Source organism: Caretta caretta, chromosome 1 (assembly GCF_965140235.1).
Source record: "Caretta caretta isolate rCarCar2 chromosome 1, rCarCar1.hap1, whole genome shotgun sequence".
NCBI lineage: Eukaryota > Metazoa > Chordata > Testudines > Cheloniidae > Caretta > Caretta caretta.
The window spans coordinates 169903985-169922677 of NC_134206.1; the positions used below are offsets into that span (position 1 = coordinate 169903985).

At 42.0% G+C, this 18693-nt stretch overlaps 1 protein-coding gene across 3 annotated transcripts in view; it reads left to right on the top strand.

The window, feature by feature from the left end:
* Positions 1-1256: 1256 nt before the first annotated feature.
* CYYR1 (cysteine and tyrosine rich 1) overlaps positions 1257-18693 on the top strand; it is a 167755-nt gene continuing 150318 nt past the window's right edge. The window contains exons 1-2 of one of the 3 annotated variants that reach the window (XM_075133316.1): positions 1257-1907; positions 6198-6300. In XM_075133316.1, the coding sequence (XP_074989417.1) occupies positions 1838-1907; positions 6198-6300 (173 nt within the window). In that variant the 5' untranslated portion in view covers positions 1257-1837. The remainder of the gene's footprint in view (positions 1908-6197; positions 6301-18693) is intronic. The other 2 variants (XM_075133314.1, XM_075133311.1) reach the window with 2 other exon arrangements.

An 18693-nucleotide genomic window follows, 5' to 3' on the forward strand; every position in this document is an offset into this window, starting at 1 on the left:
AGAACTGGTGCCAAAAATTAAACTATGGCTTTTATGGTAGATGATCATAGAATCGTAGGACTGGAAAGGATCTCAAGAGGTCATCCAGTCCAGACCCTTGTGTTCATGGAAGGACTAAGTATTATTTAGACCAGAGGTTCACAAACTGTGGTCCGCAAGCTCCCTTTGGGTAGTCCACAGATAGTTCCTTCTAAGATACGCGCCTGGGCAGCTGCACATGACAGAATGGAGGGCCACCCACCTAATTAGCAGAGCCATGCAGGCCTGTTGCAACAGTGTTACCCTGTTAGCTCATATTTAGCTTGTGATCCACTATGACCCTCAGATCCCTTTCTGCAGTACTCCTTCCTGTGCAGTCATTTCCCATTTTGTATGTGTGCAACTGATTATTCCTTCCTAAGGGGAGTACTTTGCATTCATCCTGATTGAATTTCATCTTATTTACTTCAGACCATTTCTGAACCAGTTTGTCCAGATCATTTTGAATTTTAATCATATCCTCCAAAGCATTTGCAACCCCTCCCAATTTGGTTTGGCTGCAAACTTTATCAGTGTACTCTCTATGCCATTATCTAAACAAACAAACAAACAAACAAAAAACAACTAACCACAAATTAGGTAATTACATGCCACCGTTGGCTTTGGTTTATCATATGTATAGCAACAATGTCAGTCAGGAGGGAGGTCTGTATTTGCAAATGCCAATGGCAACTTCTAAAATCCTCCAGGTAACTCCTGCTTTTCGAAGCTAGTCTGACCTAAAGCCAGAGCAGAGAGGTAAGCAACAAATAACAGGTCAGACACCGGAATACATATCTGATAACAGGCAGTTCCTATATGTTCTAAACAATTAAGTACAGCTGTTTGAGTGTGCATAGAGTAAAAGGGATGGATGGATGTTTTTCTTGTACTTGCTCCATTCAGCAGGTACAAAACAATTAACAAAAAGATATCCACACCAGCACTCATAAGTTGTGGGTGCTGGGATTTACAGGATCTACATTTAGTAATTTGTAAGATTTCAAAAATTGTCCTCAAAATTGACCCAAAGCATCCAGCTTCTGCTGTATGTAGCAGGAGTCTGAGGATAAACTGTTTGGACTTCCTTCAAGTGACAGGTGCATCTGCCGTCATGTAAGGTGTGTGATTTCTATCAAGTCACAGCCTAGCACACTGCTACGTTGGGGTTGTGCTGCGGATTCCATCTAATGTATAACGACTGCTTTCAGAGCGCCCGCTATGAACCCCCCCCCCCCCCAAGCTATTGTGGCACCAGCTGAACAATTATATGAAGAGCAGCCCAGGAGGAAAGGCTCACAGTCATCCAGATGTCTCCCCCCACACCTAGTGAGAGAAAGGGATGCTTCAGCGGAATGCAACCGCCTGGCCTGTTGTGTGCTCTCCGCGGCTCCCCGCCGCCCGTGCAGACACATCAGCAACTACAGCGGCTTGGTATATCGTGCCCGTGCCGTAACTTCGCAGGGCGCTTTGCGAAGCTCGGCTCCTAAAACCATCGGCTCGCTTCTGTGTGTGAACGCCCCCCACTCACACTTCGGGCCTGGAAGAGCCAGGGCGCACGGGCAGACACGCTGCCTCTGTACACACGTCAGTGCCACCCACCGAGCCGAAACGTGAGCCCCGGCCAGCCCCGAGAGGCAGCAGCAAGACAAAGGGGGCGTGAGAGGCCCGGCCGGCGGCGGCAGCGCCCCGCTGATGGGCGGGCGCACGCGGCAGCTCAGGCCCCAGCCCCGGCTGCGCCCTTTGCTTTCCCGCGGGGCCCATCTCTGCCCCGCAGCGGAGGAGGAGCAGTCCCGCTGTCCGTCCGCAGCCCGCTTGCATGGACGCACCGGAGCGGGGCGGCCAAGGAGACTTGCTTCCCAAGCTGGTGCTGCTCTTTGTCCTCGCAGGTCAGTGGGGAAGGCGCGGGGCGGAGGTGCCGCTTGCCGGGGGCTGGGGGGCGGCGGCTGCAGGGGTGCCAGGGGGCTGGGGCTGGGTGAGCGAGGCAGAGCGGTTCGGAGAAGCGGGCAGGCCAGGGCTGCACCGCGTCCACCCTGCAGCAGCTGTTCTGCTCTCCCCCTGCCCACGTGCCAGGGCTTGTCAGCCTCCGGCAAAAGCCCGCGGAACGCCGCGGTGGAGGGCCACGGGGGAGAGTTCCCGGCGCCTGGGGCGCTTCAGCGGGATTCCCCTCTCGCCAGCTGGCGCGTGTCCGGCCCCGGCCCCGTCCCCTGAGGGGTTTCGGTGAGCAGGGCTGTCTGCCTCGGACACAGAGCGGCATCCCCCCGCCTGGGACTCGGACCAGCCCTTTTCAGAAGAAGGAAGGGGCTTGTTTGGCAAACGTGGTGCAGCGACTGTGGAATTGCTTAACCCAGTTTTACGAAGCGACTCTGAATCCAGGCAGCTTTTCGTTCGCACCAGGATGAGCAGTTTTCAGTGGATTACCTGCAGAGGAAAACCCTGTGTATTCCACCCCGGTGCCACTCCAGGTTTAAAATTGCCGATAATTAGAGCAAATAAAGTAAGGGCACATTTTCCCTAGCTCTGTCATCTGCTCCTGAGAACAATTACATTTGTCTTTACTATGTTGATTTTTAAATGGATAACAATCACATTTAATTATCTTTAAAACTAATTGAACTAAACCAAAATAATAATAATAAAAGCTTCTCCAAACATCCTCCACTATGCAACATGCTCATGTTGTAGTAATTTAGGACCCTATCCTGCACCTGATGAAGTGAGCTGTAGTTCACGAAAGCTTATGCTCAGATAAATTTGTTAGCCTCTAAGGTGCCACAAGTCCTCCTTTTCTTTTCACTTTATCCTGTTTCTCTCATTTTATTACAGTAGATAATTAGTTTATGAACTATTTGTAGTGTAGACTGAGTAGTGTAGACTGAAGTGGATGTGCATTTAACCTTTTAATATTAATTGCAATTAAATAAAACCTGGAACCTCAGGAAATTGTTGTCTGTGTTCAGTCCAAACTCAGATCAGGTGTAAGCATCCATAGCTCCATGGTTGTATCTGTATGAGTCTCTTTTGCAGTCCTTCGACAGTTGCAGTACCACAAATGGAAGCACATTGGCAGTGCTATTGCAGACAGGTGACAGCATTTTTATCACCTGCCATGTAAATTTACTCAGAGGAGGTGTACATGACATGGTAGGTTTTTAAAAAACAAAACAAGAAAACCAGTTCCATGGCAATGGCAGCCATACGGCAGTGGTGGGCAACCTGTGGCCCATCAGGGTAATCGGCTGGCAGGCCGCCAGACAGTTTGTTTACATTTGCATGGCTGCCCACAGCTCCCGGTGGCTGCGGTTTGCCATTCCTGGCCAATGGAAGCTGCGGGAAGCGGTGGCCAGAATGTCCCTGCGGCCCGCACCGCTTCCCGCAGCTCCCATTGGCCGGGAACGGCAAACCACGGCCACGAGGAGCTGTGGGCAGCTGTACAAATGTAAACAAAATGTCTGGCGGCCTGCCAGTGGATTACCCTGACGAGCTGCAGGTTGCCCACCATTGCCATACAGGGAGGAGGCGCTGCAATGGTGGGAGATGTTATTTTTTAAAAAAAATGCTATACAAATCCTCTGATTACAATGGAGTAGCTGCCACTTAAAGTGGGTCTGAATTTAGCCCAAGGGGACTAATTTACCTCATATTGCCCTCATTTGAAAAGTACTGAGGCCTCAAATCAGGAAAGAATCCCTATTCAGGACCGTACTCTTTGGGATTTAAGGATATGGATAAAGTTAAGCACATGCTTAAGTGCTTTCCTGACTCAGTAACTTTAAAATTGACAGTACAATTATCAATCAGAAGCTACCGAGATTCTGTGGTTTGTACAGTTAACAATAAAGGATAGCACTGTTCTTTCACATAAGAGTATCTTGTGTGTTGGCTGATAACTTTTGCCACTTTTGGGGAAGTTTCATTATTGTTGATAATTTAAATTGATAATTTGTTTCATTTGTGTTGCTTGATCAAATAATTGATCATCTACATTCTTTGAATGAGAAGAGTGTGTACAGGACATTTCTATGGGATTCCTCGCTTACAGACAGCCCCCCAACCTGAAGCAAATACTCACCAGTAACTACACCCGACACAACAAAAACACCAACCCAGGAACCAAACCCTGCTACAAACCCCGATACCAACTCTGTCCACATATCTATTCAAGGGACACCATCATAGGACCTAACCACATCAGCCACTCCACCAGGGGCTCGTTCATCTGTACATCTACCAATGTGATATATGCCATCATGTGCTAGCAATGTCCCTCTGCCATGTAGATTGGCCAAACCAGACAGTGTCTATGCAAAAGAATAAATGGACACAAATCTGACATCAGGAATCATAACATTCAAAAACCAGTAGGAGAACAATTCAATCTCTCTGGTCACTCAATAACAGACCTAAAAGTGGCAATTCCTCAACAAAAAAACTTCAAAAAACAGACTCTAATGTGAAACTGCAGAACTGGAATTAATTTGCAAACTGGACACCGTCAAATTAGACCTGAATAAAGACTGGGAGTGGTTGGGTCATTACAAAACCCCATTTCCCCCATACTAATTTCTCCTTACTGTTACTCACACCTTCTTGTCAACTGTCTGTAATGGGCCATTCTCTTACCACATCAAAAGTTATTTTTCCTCCCTTGGTATCCTGTTGTTAATTGATTTATCTCGTTAGACTGACCTCACACTTGGTAAAGCAACCCCCATCCTTTCATGTATTTATACCTGCTCCTGTATTTTCACTCCATGCATCTGATGAAGTGGGTTCTAGCCCAGGAAAGCTTATGCCCAAATAAATTGGTTAGTCTCTAAGGTGCCACAAGGGCTCCTCATTTTTTCTCAAAAAGGAAATCATGCCCATTTTAAGTCTCTCTAATGCTGCCAAAAATTAAACTAGCTTGCTCACTCACTCACTCCCCCTAAATGAGCACTGCAAGATTTTTAAATCCCTCCTTATCAGCTAGGTGACCCAGCACCAGTAAAACCAGGAGGCAGTGATTGCTGTAGCCATGTAGATGACTGTTGTAGGATTCTTCCACTTCCTTTGCTATGTTGATTATTGTGAGGAAGCAAGGCTCTGAAGCATATGGGGCCTGACCTTACTGACAGGAGAAGCCCCACTGAAAACTAATGCAGAAATGTCAACAAGGGCTTAATTTGTAGTTGCATCGGGGCAAAAGTCTCCAAATAAGACCCTCAATTGCACTTCTGCAAATCCATTGTCTTCCAATTAAGCCCTCAATGGGGCTGCATGTGTTTAGCTAAGGAATTAATTTGGCTTGTTGAATCTTCATTACTGGAGTTAATGACCTACAAGATGGAAAGAACCCAAGTAGACTCCAGAGCCTAGGTTGGGTTTATGACAGTTAGAAAAACATCTTGATGTGTAAACTTAACAAAATTACACTGGAGATCAGTGAGATGCAATAAACTTGGAACACTGCAATAACAGTTTTACAGAGCTACTTTTTCAGAGGAGAACCTGAACTTTGGATTGTGGCTTTTACTTAGGAGGACTGGTTTGTTTTCTTTAAAAACAACAACAAAACCACTGCTAGTGAAAAACTTTTCTCTTTCTTCAATATGTGGATATTCATTCTTTGTTTGCTAACCTTTTGACTGTGTTTCCTTTTACAGTTTGATTATTCTGTCATTCCCAGAAAATGACACATTAAAAGACAGGGAGGGGTGAGGGCGAAAGTGGTTGTATCCTTCTCATTAGGCGTTCCCTGGGCACAAAGGTGTTCTATGGTGGCGTAGCCAGCTCCTACACTAGCCTGCTTGCGGCCTCTAATACAGAGGATGAATTGGAGACAGGGTTAGTGGGGGAAGAGTCAAAGTACACTGTGCTTCAATTGTTCTTAGCTAGCAGATGGTGCCTTAAGACAATGGGTTTCCACTGTTGGAAATTTGAAATTCTTTTTTAAAAAACAGAGGGAGAGAGCCCATATAGCCAGACTGAAAAATACAGATATACAGGGGCACCTGAAGATGTACTCTTCAAGCCAGTTGGAATTCTGCTGGAGTTCGGATTGCAGAGTCAGATCAAACCTCAAGTGAAGTCCTATCAATGACTGGTTCAATGCAAAAAGCTGCTACAATGCATCTTCTTTAAAGCTTTGCTGTATAGTTTTTTACTATTGAGAATGCATTGTTGTTTTTATTCTGCAGAAGATTGTCTTGCTCAGTGTGACAATGACTGCAAAGCTTACTGCTGTGATGGGACTATCCCCTACTGCTGCTCGTATTATGCCTATATTGGGAATGTCCTTTCGTAAGTATTGTCACTTTCTTGAGAAAATTGATGCCCTGTATTCGTGGTTTGCTGTAAATTTAGGTTATTGAGAACTGTTTGGCAATCAACATTTCAAGATTGTTTCCTGCTAATAAAGTTATAAATATTTCCAGAATAAAAGCCCTTAATGGTCCCATGAAATCGAAGTGTTGTATACTTTTAAAATATGTATTCATGTCAATAGATTTGGCTACATCATCAGCTTGTGTAAATTAGTGTAAATTCTTTGTGATCATTGGAGCTACACTGATTTATTCAAGCCCAGGACAGACCAGAACAAAGGCATTTGCTAAGTGGGCTAGATTATTGTAAATTTGATCTTCCTGTTTTGAGCATATGTCATTTGTTCATGCTTTGGAAAACTGGTGTTTTGTCTTTAGTTAAAATTCATTGTAAACATTTTAGATTAGGGTCTGCTGGTCCTTTCATGCTCTAGTGTGTGTTGCACATTGTGGTATGTGTAAAAACAATGGTTGCTGATGGAGCGGAAACAAGGATATACCCATACCAAAAGAAGTGCAAGGGTTAAATTCTCCATTCAACATGCATGTATAGAAACAGATCCCAGTCCAGTAATCAAATCCACTAATGCAGATCTTTGTCCCCAAGTGCAGCCCTGTTTGAAATCAGTAAGGTTTCTTGTAGGTGTACAGGTCTGCACTAGCAAGTCTAATTGTAGGCTCAGTGTCTAAATGTAGTGATAGCCAGTAAGTGTTCCACATGTGCATCAGAACAAAGCAAACGTTAAAATATATAATGGTATTCTGTGATAAATTGCACTGCAAATTGTGTTTAGCAATTGCATCAATAGTTTCTATTTAACTTTCAGAATGCAAGCCGTGAGAGTTATTTGTTACATATTCTTGATCAAAACCAGAGTAGCAAAGAGACGTATATCGTGCCTTTAAAAAAAAAAAATTCTTCTGTTTTGGTCCTAGAACATGGGGAGTATATCAGTGTTCCAGTCAGCATACTTCATCATGCTTTGAAGGAGCAGGCATATTGATATTATCTTAATTTATCCAAGGCCTTTGGACCAAATTAGAAATTTTTTAGACAAAAGTACATAATCTAACAATAGAGTGTCAGAATCTTGTATTCCTCTGGAAATAGGTGAGCACGTATTCAAGATTTCCTGGTATTGTCTGAGAATTAAAATAGGTTCTTGCTTCCACCCAGGGGATAAAATGTTCCAATTTAATTTTCTTTTCTATGTAATAAAAACTCATTCTAAGGATGTTTCCTCATTTTTTAACAGAGAGAGAGAGAGGGGTTGTTGTTTCTGAGATCCCTATTCCAGCTCCAGTCTGTATGTCTTGCATAGAGTGGTGGGAATGTTAGCAAAGGATATCAAATCAGAGACAACCATATCGTTGTTGGGTGGGCCTGAAGAACAATTTTAATCTTCCACTGCCCCACAAACCTAACCAATTCTGCCCTTCCTGGTAACAGTGCTCAGCACAGGCATTTGGGGAGGGTCAACAAAATGATTCCTTAGCATCCTGCAAGATTAGACCCATTTTATATAAAGGGCGGGGATAGGAGGAAGACTTCAGGTCACAACGCCTTCAGCTGCAGGAGGTAGAGCTGACCTGCTTTTCTTGGTGTTTATGCATTGTTTCCAATCTGTGTAATAAACAGTTTTGCAATGGACAGTTATCTAACATAAGTTTGAGACCTGGGAGTTGCTGGGCCGGTGGAGGATTTTGTGTGCATTTGGATGAATTTTACTGCTTGATAGAACATTGCAAACACTAATTGTCACGGCATTTCTGTGAAGTAGGCATCTACATTATTCCAGTTTTTACAAATGCTAAGATACCAGTACTGATGAGACCACTATAAATGCCAACAGAGAAGGAGAGTTTAAGATAGATTAAGTGACTTGACTGAGCCCACACAGGGAACTAGGTAGTGTCACAGCGAGGGTTAGACTGGTGAAGTTTCTACAGTCCATTACACCAGTCAGTCTCTTATTTTATTGAGCTGCCCCTCTTTGTAGCCAGAGGCCATGCTGAGTGCTTAACAATGGAGCTGTCTCAGTTGCAAGGGACTGTCTGGGGGAGATTGCGTTACTAAATCCTGTGCCATCAGTAGCATCTTAGGTAGCACCCTCAGCCTCAGTCGCACCCACAGCTCTCAGTGGGTCTGGCATCTTCCCAGAGCTGGGTGAATAATGGGGCAAAATGTTGAATAACTTAGTCACAAAATGGTGTGAAATAAGCCAAATAATTTTTTGACGACTGGTTTCAGAGTAAAAAGAAAAGGACCTTAAAGACTTGTGGCACCTTAAAGACTAACCAATTTATTTGAGCATGAGCTTTCGTGACGACTGTCATTTGACCAGAGCTAGGTCCTCCAAAAAACTGAGGGACTTCAAGGTGTGGGTTTGTGTCCCAATACACCGCTCCTGGGTAATGAATTCCTTGGGTATTTAGGAAAGTCACTGGCAAAGGTTTAACCCTCGTGATCCGTTTATATTCTCAGGGATATTTTCACAAAAGAAAGAAGTGGAAATGTCTACTTAAAAGGTAGACAAGAAAATGAAAGCTGAGATTGTCACTGATGTTCAAGGCTTCAGAATTAGCGAGAAGGGGCACTGCAAGCTTTACAAATCTAAAAGCCAGCTCGGCATAGCCATCAGTCCAGGCTCCTTTGTTTGTCAGGGCAGTTTAAGGGATGTATTTTGTTGCAAAGATTATGAAGTCCTTTGGTAAAGGACTGATTATTTTGAGTCCTGCGTGGACTGAAAAATACAACACATCACTCCAGTGATACCAAAAACCAAATGGAATGCAGGGCAAATAAAAACCTTAGAAATCTGTGATTTGCAAAAGAGGATGCTGAACAAATCCAAAAGAAATGGTGAGAAAGTAGCAGTCTGATTAGTGAATTGACAGGTATTATGTGAACTTCAGGGGAAAATACTTTTGTTACTGTCTGGGTCCTGCATTTAGTGGCAGGAAGGAAGGAAGAGGGACAGAAAGAATGGAAGGAAAAAAGGTAGATATGTTCAATATAAAATGTTTGTGCATACTCCAAGCTGCAGAACTGGAAAATAAGAATATGTAGTGGCAGAAAGTATGGCATGTGCAGTAAGATATGTGATATCAAGCAAAGGGTACTTCTGACTGGAATCAGTATGTAAATGAGGAAGGTGACTGACTGAGTTCAACAAGGGTTGTGATAAACAGGGATTTTGTTCATTTCAGATATCAGTGACCTGGAATAAGAAATGTATATTAAGTTGATTCATGGTTTTGTGTGGACAGTTGATATGAAGAAAAGTGCATGAACATTCAGAATGTCTTGGATAAACTAGGAGTATGGGCAGAGACCGGGTTTATGTACTTCACAATAAATACAGTGAAATTCAGAATTCATAATAAATTCTAAAATGTTCAGCAACCGTTGGCTAAGAGATACATTTGCATCTATATTGTAAAAAGTTTTACAATCTGCTTCTGCTTGAAATTAAATCTCTTTTAATCAGTGTATTTCAACATTCAGTGGTTCACATGACTAGAAGCACATTTGATTATAAAATGTCAATTTTCTGGCAATTACAGTTTTGTGCTTGTGACATTTCAGAAGCATAAGGGCCACCCTATTGCAAGCCTAAAGGACTTATTTATAAAACTTTACATCTGAGTTTAATTCTGGTTTCCAATGGGAGGATTCCCCTGTGGGAGTGGATGTAGTGGGGTTTGAACCATGAGGTGAAGGGGGTAGAGTCTGAAGACCCTTGTGTGGAGTGTTGGGAGTTAGTATAAAGATGCCAAAAATATGTGGGAAAGGTTTATTCAATGCACTAAAAGTAGTTTTATTTGCTATCATGACACAGAGAATGAGTATCAAATTCAGCCTTCCACTCCTCAGGCCTCTATCATCTGAAAGCCCTTCAGAGGTAGTATATATTGAGTGCTACTCTAATGCAAATAATCTTTCTCAAACCATCTGACCTGCAAAAGCTGCATTCTTATGAGACAATAGCCTATTTCCATCTGTTCCTATTTATTTAGAGCCCTGTTGAGGGCCAAGACTAAATATTCTTCCTAAATTTCCTTTCCTTTCTTTTCTTTCCTTCTTTCTTCTCCTGCACCATCAGGTGCATAAGCCATTTTTCACCATTTGTTTTGGTCTTGTGTTGGTCTGTTCTGGCTTCTGAGTGTCGATGGATTTAGTTTCTTTCTCTGTTCTATGTAACCTTTCTCTAGATCATGCTATCTTTCACTTTCCAGAGGGTGTCCATGTTATCACTTGACATGGAAGTTGTGTTAGGTGTCAGCCTTAAAGTGTGCCCTAAATATGACCACGGTCTTCGTCTTGCCATATGATGCTTTAAGTTGGTGTGTTCTACTTAGAATTTCTGATACTATAATGAACTTTTTCCAGTGGACTCTGAAAATTGTCCACAGGCATGTACTTTGGAATAAATCAATCATCTTATCAATTGCTGTTACATGTTTCCATGACTCTGCTCCATGAACAAAGACCAATATGATGCTAGTGTTAAAAATTAGTATTTTTGTATTGGTGCTGATCATTCTACTTTTCCAAATCTTTTAACATTTATTAAAAGAGTTTGCTATTTTGATATTCATTGCATAGTGTCACCATCATGGCACATCTCACTCCCTAGATACGTGAAGTGACTTACTTATTCTTGTGTTTCTCCATTTACTTGCACTGTTGATTTTTGGAACATTGATAGTGATATATTTTGTTTTTCCCTTGTTGATAAACAAACCAACTTGTTTTGCTATTTCTACCAAAGCCAGGGTCTTTTCTTCCATTAGGTGAGGTGTTGAACTGAGCGAGACACTGTCATCAGCAAAAACAAATTCATTCAGTTGTACTTTATCATTTGTCCATAAAATACCTCAGTTGCCTTCTGCAGTTACTTTCCTCATGATGCCGTCAAAGACCAATGCAAACAGCCGTGGGGCATAATACACCCTTGCCTTACTCCAGTTGTCTCTGCAAACATTTAGGTGATGTTATCACTATCTGTCTGTGCAGTTAGCATTCTCATATATGTCTTTGATTATTCCAAGTATTTTTGCTAGTGTTCCATAGTAAGTTATAATGTTCCAGAGACTGTCTCTGTGTACACTGTCAAAAGCCTTAATAGCCTTAAAGCCTAAATGTTTCTCCTAAATCGCAATATTCTAGATCAGTGATATGGGAGCTAAATTAGCAATCAACATTACTCCAAAAGAGCCACAGTCGTGTGAATTCTTTGTTTCATTTACTATTTTTATACATACAGATATATATATTCTCACAGCAAAATGACTGCCTCCAAGTATTATTATTTTATCAACTACAATTAGTTAATAAGACAGTGAAAGCATCCTGATTGGTTCATAATCACACAGTGTTTTAATTTCATGTGATGCAAAGAGCTGCAGAAGAAACATTAAAGAGCTGCTTGTGAGCCTCAGTCTGAATATCACTGTGCCAGATTATGCTATGTGGAACCTATGAGGAACTGCAGTGAAACAATCTAATAACATCTCTCATATCTCTGAGCCATTTAATCTTAACTGTATTGTGACTGACCAGAAATAGAAAGCTTCTTGTTAACAATGTGGCCCCTACCCTGTACTTTGTACTAATTCCTAAGACTCATTAATGTAAACTGAAATTCTGAAAGAGGGCTATAGAATCACAATTCAGCTCTCATTTGCTTCTTCTTGCAGCTGCTTATGTATACCATGTGAAATATGTAATTCAAATGGACAGTAGGAGAATAAAATCACAGTCAAAAATGCAAAGTTGTGGCTTTCATTCTCTACAGTTTTATGACAACAATAACACCATATGTTTCTGACACAAGAAGCAGTATTTCACATCCTTACACGTTTTTTTGGAGACATCATCTTATTGACTAAAATTTAATCCTTGATTATGCATATTTCCAGGAATGAAATAAAATGTCAGCTTTACAATAATGCTTTCAAAATTGCTATATGGTAGGTGTACTGTTAATGCTGTTTCACTTGAGTACAGTATGTTTCAAGTAATATAGTGGATATTGACTTCTGTGGAAGGAGAATGGGACCTTTGGCAATTAACATCTGTATCCGGCAGCCACAGAGTTTCATTATCTTCTAATATAGTTTATTTCATGAAAAGAATACCAGAGGGACAGTAATTTTTTTTTATCCACAAAAAATGTCAGTTAGCCATATAAATCACGTGAGCTTTTATAAATGGTCTCTGTTTTAGATTATTTTGGTTTAGCAATTTATAAAGTAGTTTTGATTTGTTTTTGCTAGACTGCTTCTTTCTGTAAGGAAGGTAATTCTGCCTTTTTTCTACCTCCTACAGAGGCCCAGAATCTACTCTATAACGTAGACATGGGACTTTGGTGGTAGGGTTGCCAGTTTGGGTTGGACTTAATCTTTAATTCTTGGAGACTCCAGGACAATGCTGGAGGGTTGGCAACCCTAACTGGGGCACCTATGTATAGGGCCCTACCAAATTCACAGCCATGAAAAACACATCATGGGCCGTGAAATCTGGTCTTTTGTGTGCTTTTACCCTATACTATTCAGATTTCACAGGGGAGAGCAGTGTTTCTCAAATTGGGGATCCTGACCCAAAAGGGAGTTGTGCGAGGGGGGTCCGTGATTTTAGGGGGGTTGTAGTATTTCCACACTTATTTCTGTGTTGCCTTCAGAGCTGGGCGGCCAGAGAGTGGCTGCGTTGGCCGGGCCCCCGGTTCTGAAGGCAGCGCCCCACCAGCAGCAGCGCATAAGTAAGGGTAGCAGTACTGCAACCCCCCTCCCCCGACACACACAACAACCTTGCGACCCCCCCCCCCACACACACACACACACACAAAACTCCTTTTTGAGTCAGGGCCCCTGCAATTACAACACTATGAAATTTCAGATTTAAATAGCTGAAGTCATGACATTTATTACTTTTAAAATCTTATGTCCGTGAAATTGACCAAAATGGACCATGAATTTGGTAGGGCCCTACCTATGTATTGAAAAATTGTGAGTAAGAGACTTTTGTTCTGAGTCTTGGGGTTCTCTTCTAGGTTTGTGTTATAGTGACCCCTTAAGATTGTGTTTGATATTCTGGTGTATCTAGGAAAATAGCATCCGTGTACTCCTGTATGTAATTTGAACTCTACTTTACAGTCAGTAGTAATGAAGTACTTTTTAGATTGTATCAATTAAATAATCTTATACTCTATAAAACAAAACTAAATTTTGTCCTGTTTGCCTTCCCAAGAATTATTGTCACAACAAACCTACTTATCCTCCCAAATTACTTTAGCGACTGTTAATGACAGTCTCATTAAAGAATGAGCCCTTTCTTTTTGTAATGAATATGAGCCATGAATATGAGCCTCAAGGTGGCTTTTAAGCTGCAGCCTACATTGTAGGGGTGTACAGGGTCTGTGTTGCAGCCCGAGCCCTAGGAAGAATTCGTGCTGGCTCAGGCAGAAATTCACTGGGGCCCTAAGACAGGGTACATTACAATGGCAACTCTGCCATTCTTTTCAACAGATACAAGATATACTTCCCTCAGCAATGGACCATGTCCACAGACTGGTTAGGAAGGGTTCTGAGGAAGGGGAAGCAGCTTTGTTTGGAAGCTTGAAATACATTTTTCTCTAAAGTCTTTCATTGTACTTTAAGGTGAAGCAAGGTTTAAATCAAAAGAATCTAGGCCTCAGATGAGGCCTTTCATTTAGGCTTCATTTCATTCAGATAATTTGATATACATTTCAGTTGCTGATATTTCATAATGAGATGTTATTGTCCTTGCCCAGGCATTTGCTACACCTACAAAAAGGGACATGTGGATTAGGAAAACAAATCAGCAGATTTATTACACTGTTACCTAAACAGTCTTCGGCAACAAATGATTAACAATTAGAACTAACAGCCCACTGGTAACTGCCAGTAGGACAGTCATAGCTGTTGCTATGTTTATCACCCTATTATTTTTAAATTTAGGCATAAAATTTGGCCTGTTTCAAGGGATTCAAACCCTAGATTCAGAGAGCCAGGTCCTCAGCTGGTATAAATTAATGTTCATGTCAGTGGAGTTTTGCTAATATACACCAGCTGAAGATCTGGCCCGGTATGAGAGGGACCACCAAACTTCTTTCAAAACCAAGAAAAGGAAATAGTTTGGAATACCCTTCACTCAAGTGGTCTAGAGACAGCAGAAAGTCTTGCTGGCTTCTGGCCCGTGAAAATGTCTAGGCACTCCGTGACTAAACAGCTGTGATAATTGATTTCAAATCTATGGGGTGCTTTTCTGCTTAGAAATGACCACATTATCGTGGTTTTGGCATTATGTGATCAACCAAAACTGTCCCATTCCTAGGGATGCAAGCACAGTTTTTGTTCCATAAGACTCCATCACTAACTGAAGTTGCAAGTTTTGCAGGATGCTACCCTCTGAGCTATTTTGAACTCTTCTGAAACTGGACATCAATCCTTTCCCTCTGTTACAGACAGGTTTTTGCCAGTTCTGTCTCTTCTCCCCCCGCCCCATCTCTGCTGTAATTGTAGTGGTGCATTCACTACTAAGTGCGCATTCAATTGTTTTCCAGAGCTCCCTTGACAATAGGTTTAATTCTTTCAGTTTGGCCTCTTAAATTATTAAAATGATAATGTTCAGTCTTCCTGTAATATGACTAATTTTAATTGGCATCTGGGGTTGTTATTTCCCTTCCTTGGGATCTGCTGTGGCAGCCTCTGTCACAATTTCAAAGTTAACTGCACATTTGACCCCTCCTTCTGGTCCTTCTCTTAAGGTTTTAGGTTCCCGTCAATCACCCCTCTCAGGCAGAGACACTCATCTCTCTCCCCACAGACCGGGGCTTAGGCTTGCAGTACCTCTGTGATAGCCATAGCCAACCAGTCTGCCTAATGGCCAGTGTCTGTGCATTGTTCTTCCCCCTCACCCTCCAAGGGCTATGAACAGTGTGTTGCCAGGAGTTACAAGTCACCACACAACTCTTTCTATGCAAGCACATTTATTCTTAAGACAAAAGCATTACAGAGAAAACATATTAAAAACAATAAATAAATTTAAACACACACTAAATGTACAAGGAGTCACCCAACAGTCTTTTGGGGCCCTGGAAAACCCTTCTGCAAGGATTAGGGCCCCTGTTGGACAGAAGACCCTGTCCTGTCTGTCTGCTGGGTCAGAAAGAAGGCTTTGAGCCAGTTTAAACTCAGCCTTTTTAGATCAAAAGCTCTTTCTTTATCTGTTGGTCTCTGGACAACCCAGTTTGAACCATTAGAGGTAAGTCTCCCCATCTGTCCCTGGAGCTGTTTACAACCTAGGTGATTCACCTTAATCACTCCACGCTGGTTTTGGTTCCTGGAGCAGCTGTGGTAACCCTCCAGTTGCATACCATCTCAGGCCTCATTCTCTCAACAGCCCTTTTCCCTGAAGCTGTGTCCTCCCAGGAGGAGCCACTTCTGAAGGGGTAACTGTAGAATTACTTCTTTCTATTCTGTACCCAAATGCCTTGCAGTGAGATTTAAAGAGCTCAGTCTCTTTAGTTTATTAAAAAGAAGACTGAGAGGTGACTGGATTACAGTGTTTTAAGTACCTTCATGGGGAGAAAATACAAGGAACTAAAGAGTTTTTTAATCTAGTGGAGAAAGACATAACAAGAATCAATGGCTGGAAGCTGAAGACAGAGAAATTCAAATAAGAAATAAGCAGAATTTTTTAACAGGAAGGCTGATTAACCACTGGAACTAACTACCAGGGGACGTTAACCAAACACAGGGTATTGGTCTCAATACAGGGGTGACTGGGAGAAATGTAATGGCATGTGATTTGCAGGTCAGACACTAGATGGTCTATCTAATGGTTGCTTCTGGTCTTAAACTATCAGAATGAATCTGGGAGCTGGTCACCCCAAACTGCTACAGGTGAGGGTCTGTCAAGTTTGGCATTGTCAAGTCAACTGCTGGAGTGGTGGTGATGGATGGCTGCAAGTCAGTTATTAGCGTGGCTCATCCTTGGGTAGTGAAGATGGTTGATGACCCTGAAATAATAACCGGCTTTTAGCAAATGGACTTCCCAAGTTGTCCCCTATTGTCTGCGCTCCCTGTGGGCATATGACTTACACCCCTGCTCTTGCAAAAAGTGGAATTTTTAATGACCATAAATGATCAGAACTATGCATTTAGGTCTCATTATACATAACTGAACTTCCCCAATGTCACTAATATGCCTCTTAATATCATGTTGGCCCATTAGTTCATTACTGGCTAAAAGAAAAAAAATGCCACCTATTGAATCACCAGTACTCTGCTAGAGAAACAGGAGCCTTACTTTTCCTTGCGGGTCTTGAATGACTAGTACACAGCATGACTGACCAGGCCAAACTTGTGAGATTATTATTTAATATTGTGTTAGGGTTCGGAGGCCCTGATCTCTCTACTAGTTACATGAATTAAACATAGTCCCTGCAATGAAGGGTTTGCAATCTATGAAAACAAGCAGCATGTGAAGAAGAGGGAAACAATCTTTATATACATACATATACGTGTGTGTGTGTATATGCAATTAATATAATATTACATTTTTAAAATCTCCATTAAAAGAGTGTTAGAGTTACAGAGGCACCCACTCAGAAGTTAGGAAGTGCCAGATTTAGTTTGCTTGTGCAGCCTTAATTCAGCCCCCTTGTGTGTATGCGTTATGATACATTCTTTAATTACATTATTATTATCTTCTCTGTGTTCAGAGAGTTTTGTGACAATGTTATTTCTGCATATTTACTACAGCAGATTTTTTCAGTATGTAAAGGCATGTGCATCTTCATGTGAGGTTAAAATGGAGCCGTAAATGGATATTGCATATAATACTCCAACAGAGGGCCTTGGTTTTTACTGTGGATATGGATTACATAATATCTAAGTCACCTCTACAAATGTGGACCAAGGTGGCAGTGGCCAGCAATAACCACCATACGTATTGCCTGCTGTTGACATTGCTGTATCAGTTGGCTTATATGAAATATGTTGACTGTCTTATTCCAGCTTTTATTGATATTACAAAAACCCACCACAGCTAGTACCAACTTGACACATTTGTCAGTTGGCTCAGGACAGAGACAGAGGAATGGAGAATGCGTTTCTCTTTCATCTCTAGAGGTGGTACCTTCTTGTCAGAATGAAGGCCTCTAAACAAGACAATGCGGAGAAGCTTGCTATGCTGCTGCCTGTGTAGTACCTGTTTTGGGGATAAATATGAGAGTTCAGTCTCCAAAGACATTAACGCAGCACCTTTTTACAGTTCATACGTTTTTTTAAACTTGAGATGAAAGTTGTTGTTTGTCATGTTCTTTTTGCTCTAGAAAGCTAAGCACAATAAAACCAGAGATTCTAGGTAAGCCTAATGAGTCTAGGTACCTCTGGTTTTGGGTGACAGACTTGAGAAACCTGAATGGAACCTGAGTTGGAGGACGTGTGCTACGCATTCAGAAAATCAGGCCCTCTTCATGGTATTGCCGATTTGGGCACCTCAAAATGGAGGCATCCAAAATGACCAGTCACTTCTGAAAATCTTGGCTTTTGCCTACTATGGTTGAAATTTCCCCTGGGCAAATCCTAGAAGTGAGGACCATGCTAGGGAGCAAAATCTCTGTGTGTATGTTGATTTTGGTACACTTAGTTCCTGATCTACTTATAGTCTCAGCAACTTGGTTGCTCCCCTCTGCCCCCCTTTCCAAAAAATCCTGTATTTTCTCCTTGGACCATTGCTCTGCTTTTGAGTCATTCTATATACACTGTCTACTAAAATAGCTGCATTGTGTCTGTTAACTGTGAATAATAAATGAGCCTCTTAATCAGATGTGATTACATTTTCTATTTCTGATAGCTGTCCAAAGATGTTAATTAAACACAATATCTTTGTATCCTGTGATCTTTGATAGCTTAATATTGGCAGAAAATTCCTTTGAACTGATGGCACCAGATATAACATAGAATCATAGAATATCAGGGTTGGAAGGGACCCCAGAAGGTCATCTAGTCCAACCCCCTGCTCGAAGCAGGACCAATTCCCAGTTAAATCATCCCAGCCAGGGCTTTGTCAAGCCTGACCTTAAAAACCTCTAAGGAAGGAGATTCTACCACCTCCCTAGGTAACGCATTCCAGTGTTTCACCACCCTCTTAGTGAAAAAGATTTTCCTAATATCCAATCTAAACCTCCCCCACTGCAACTTGAGACCATTACTCCTCGTTCTGTCATCTGCTACCATTGAGAACAGTCTAGAGCCATCCTCTTTGGAACCCCCTTTCAGGTAGTTGAAAGCAGCTATCAAATCCCCCCTCATTCTTCTCTTCTGCAGGCTAAACAAT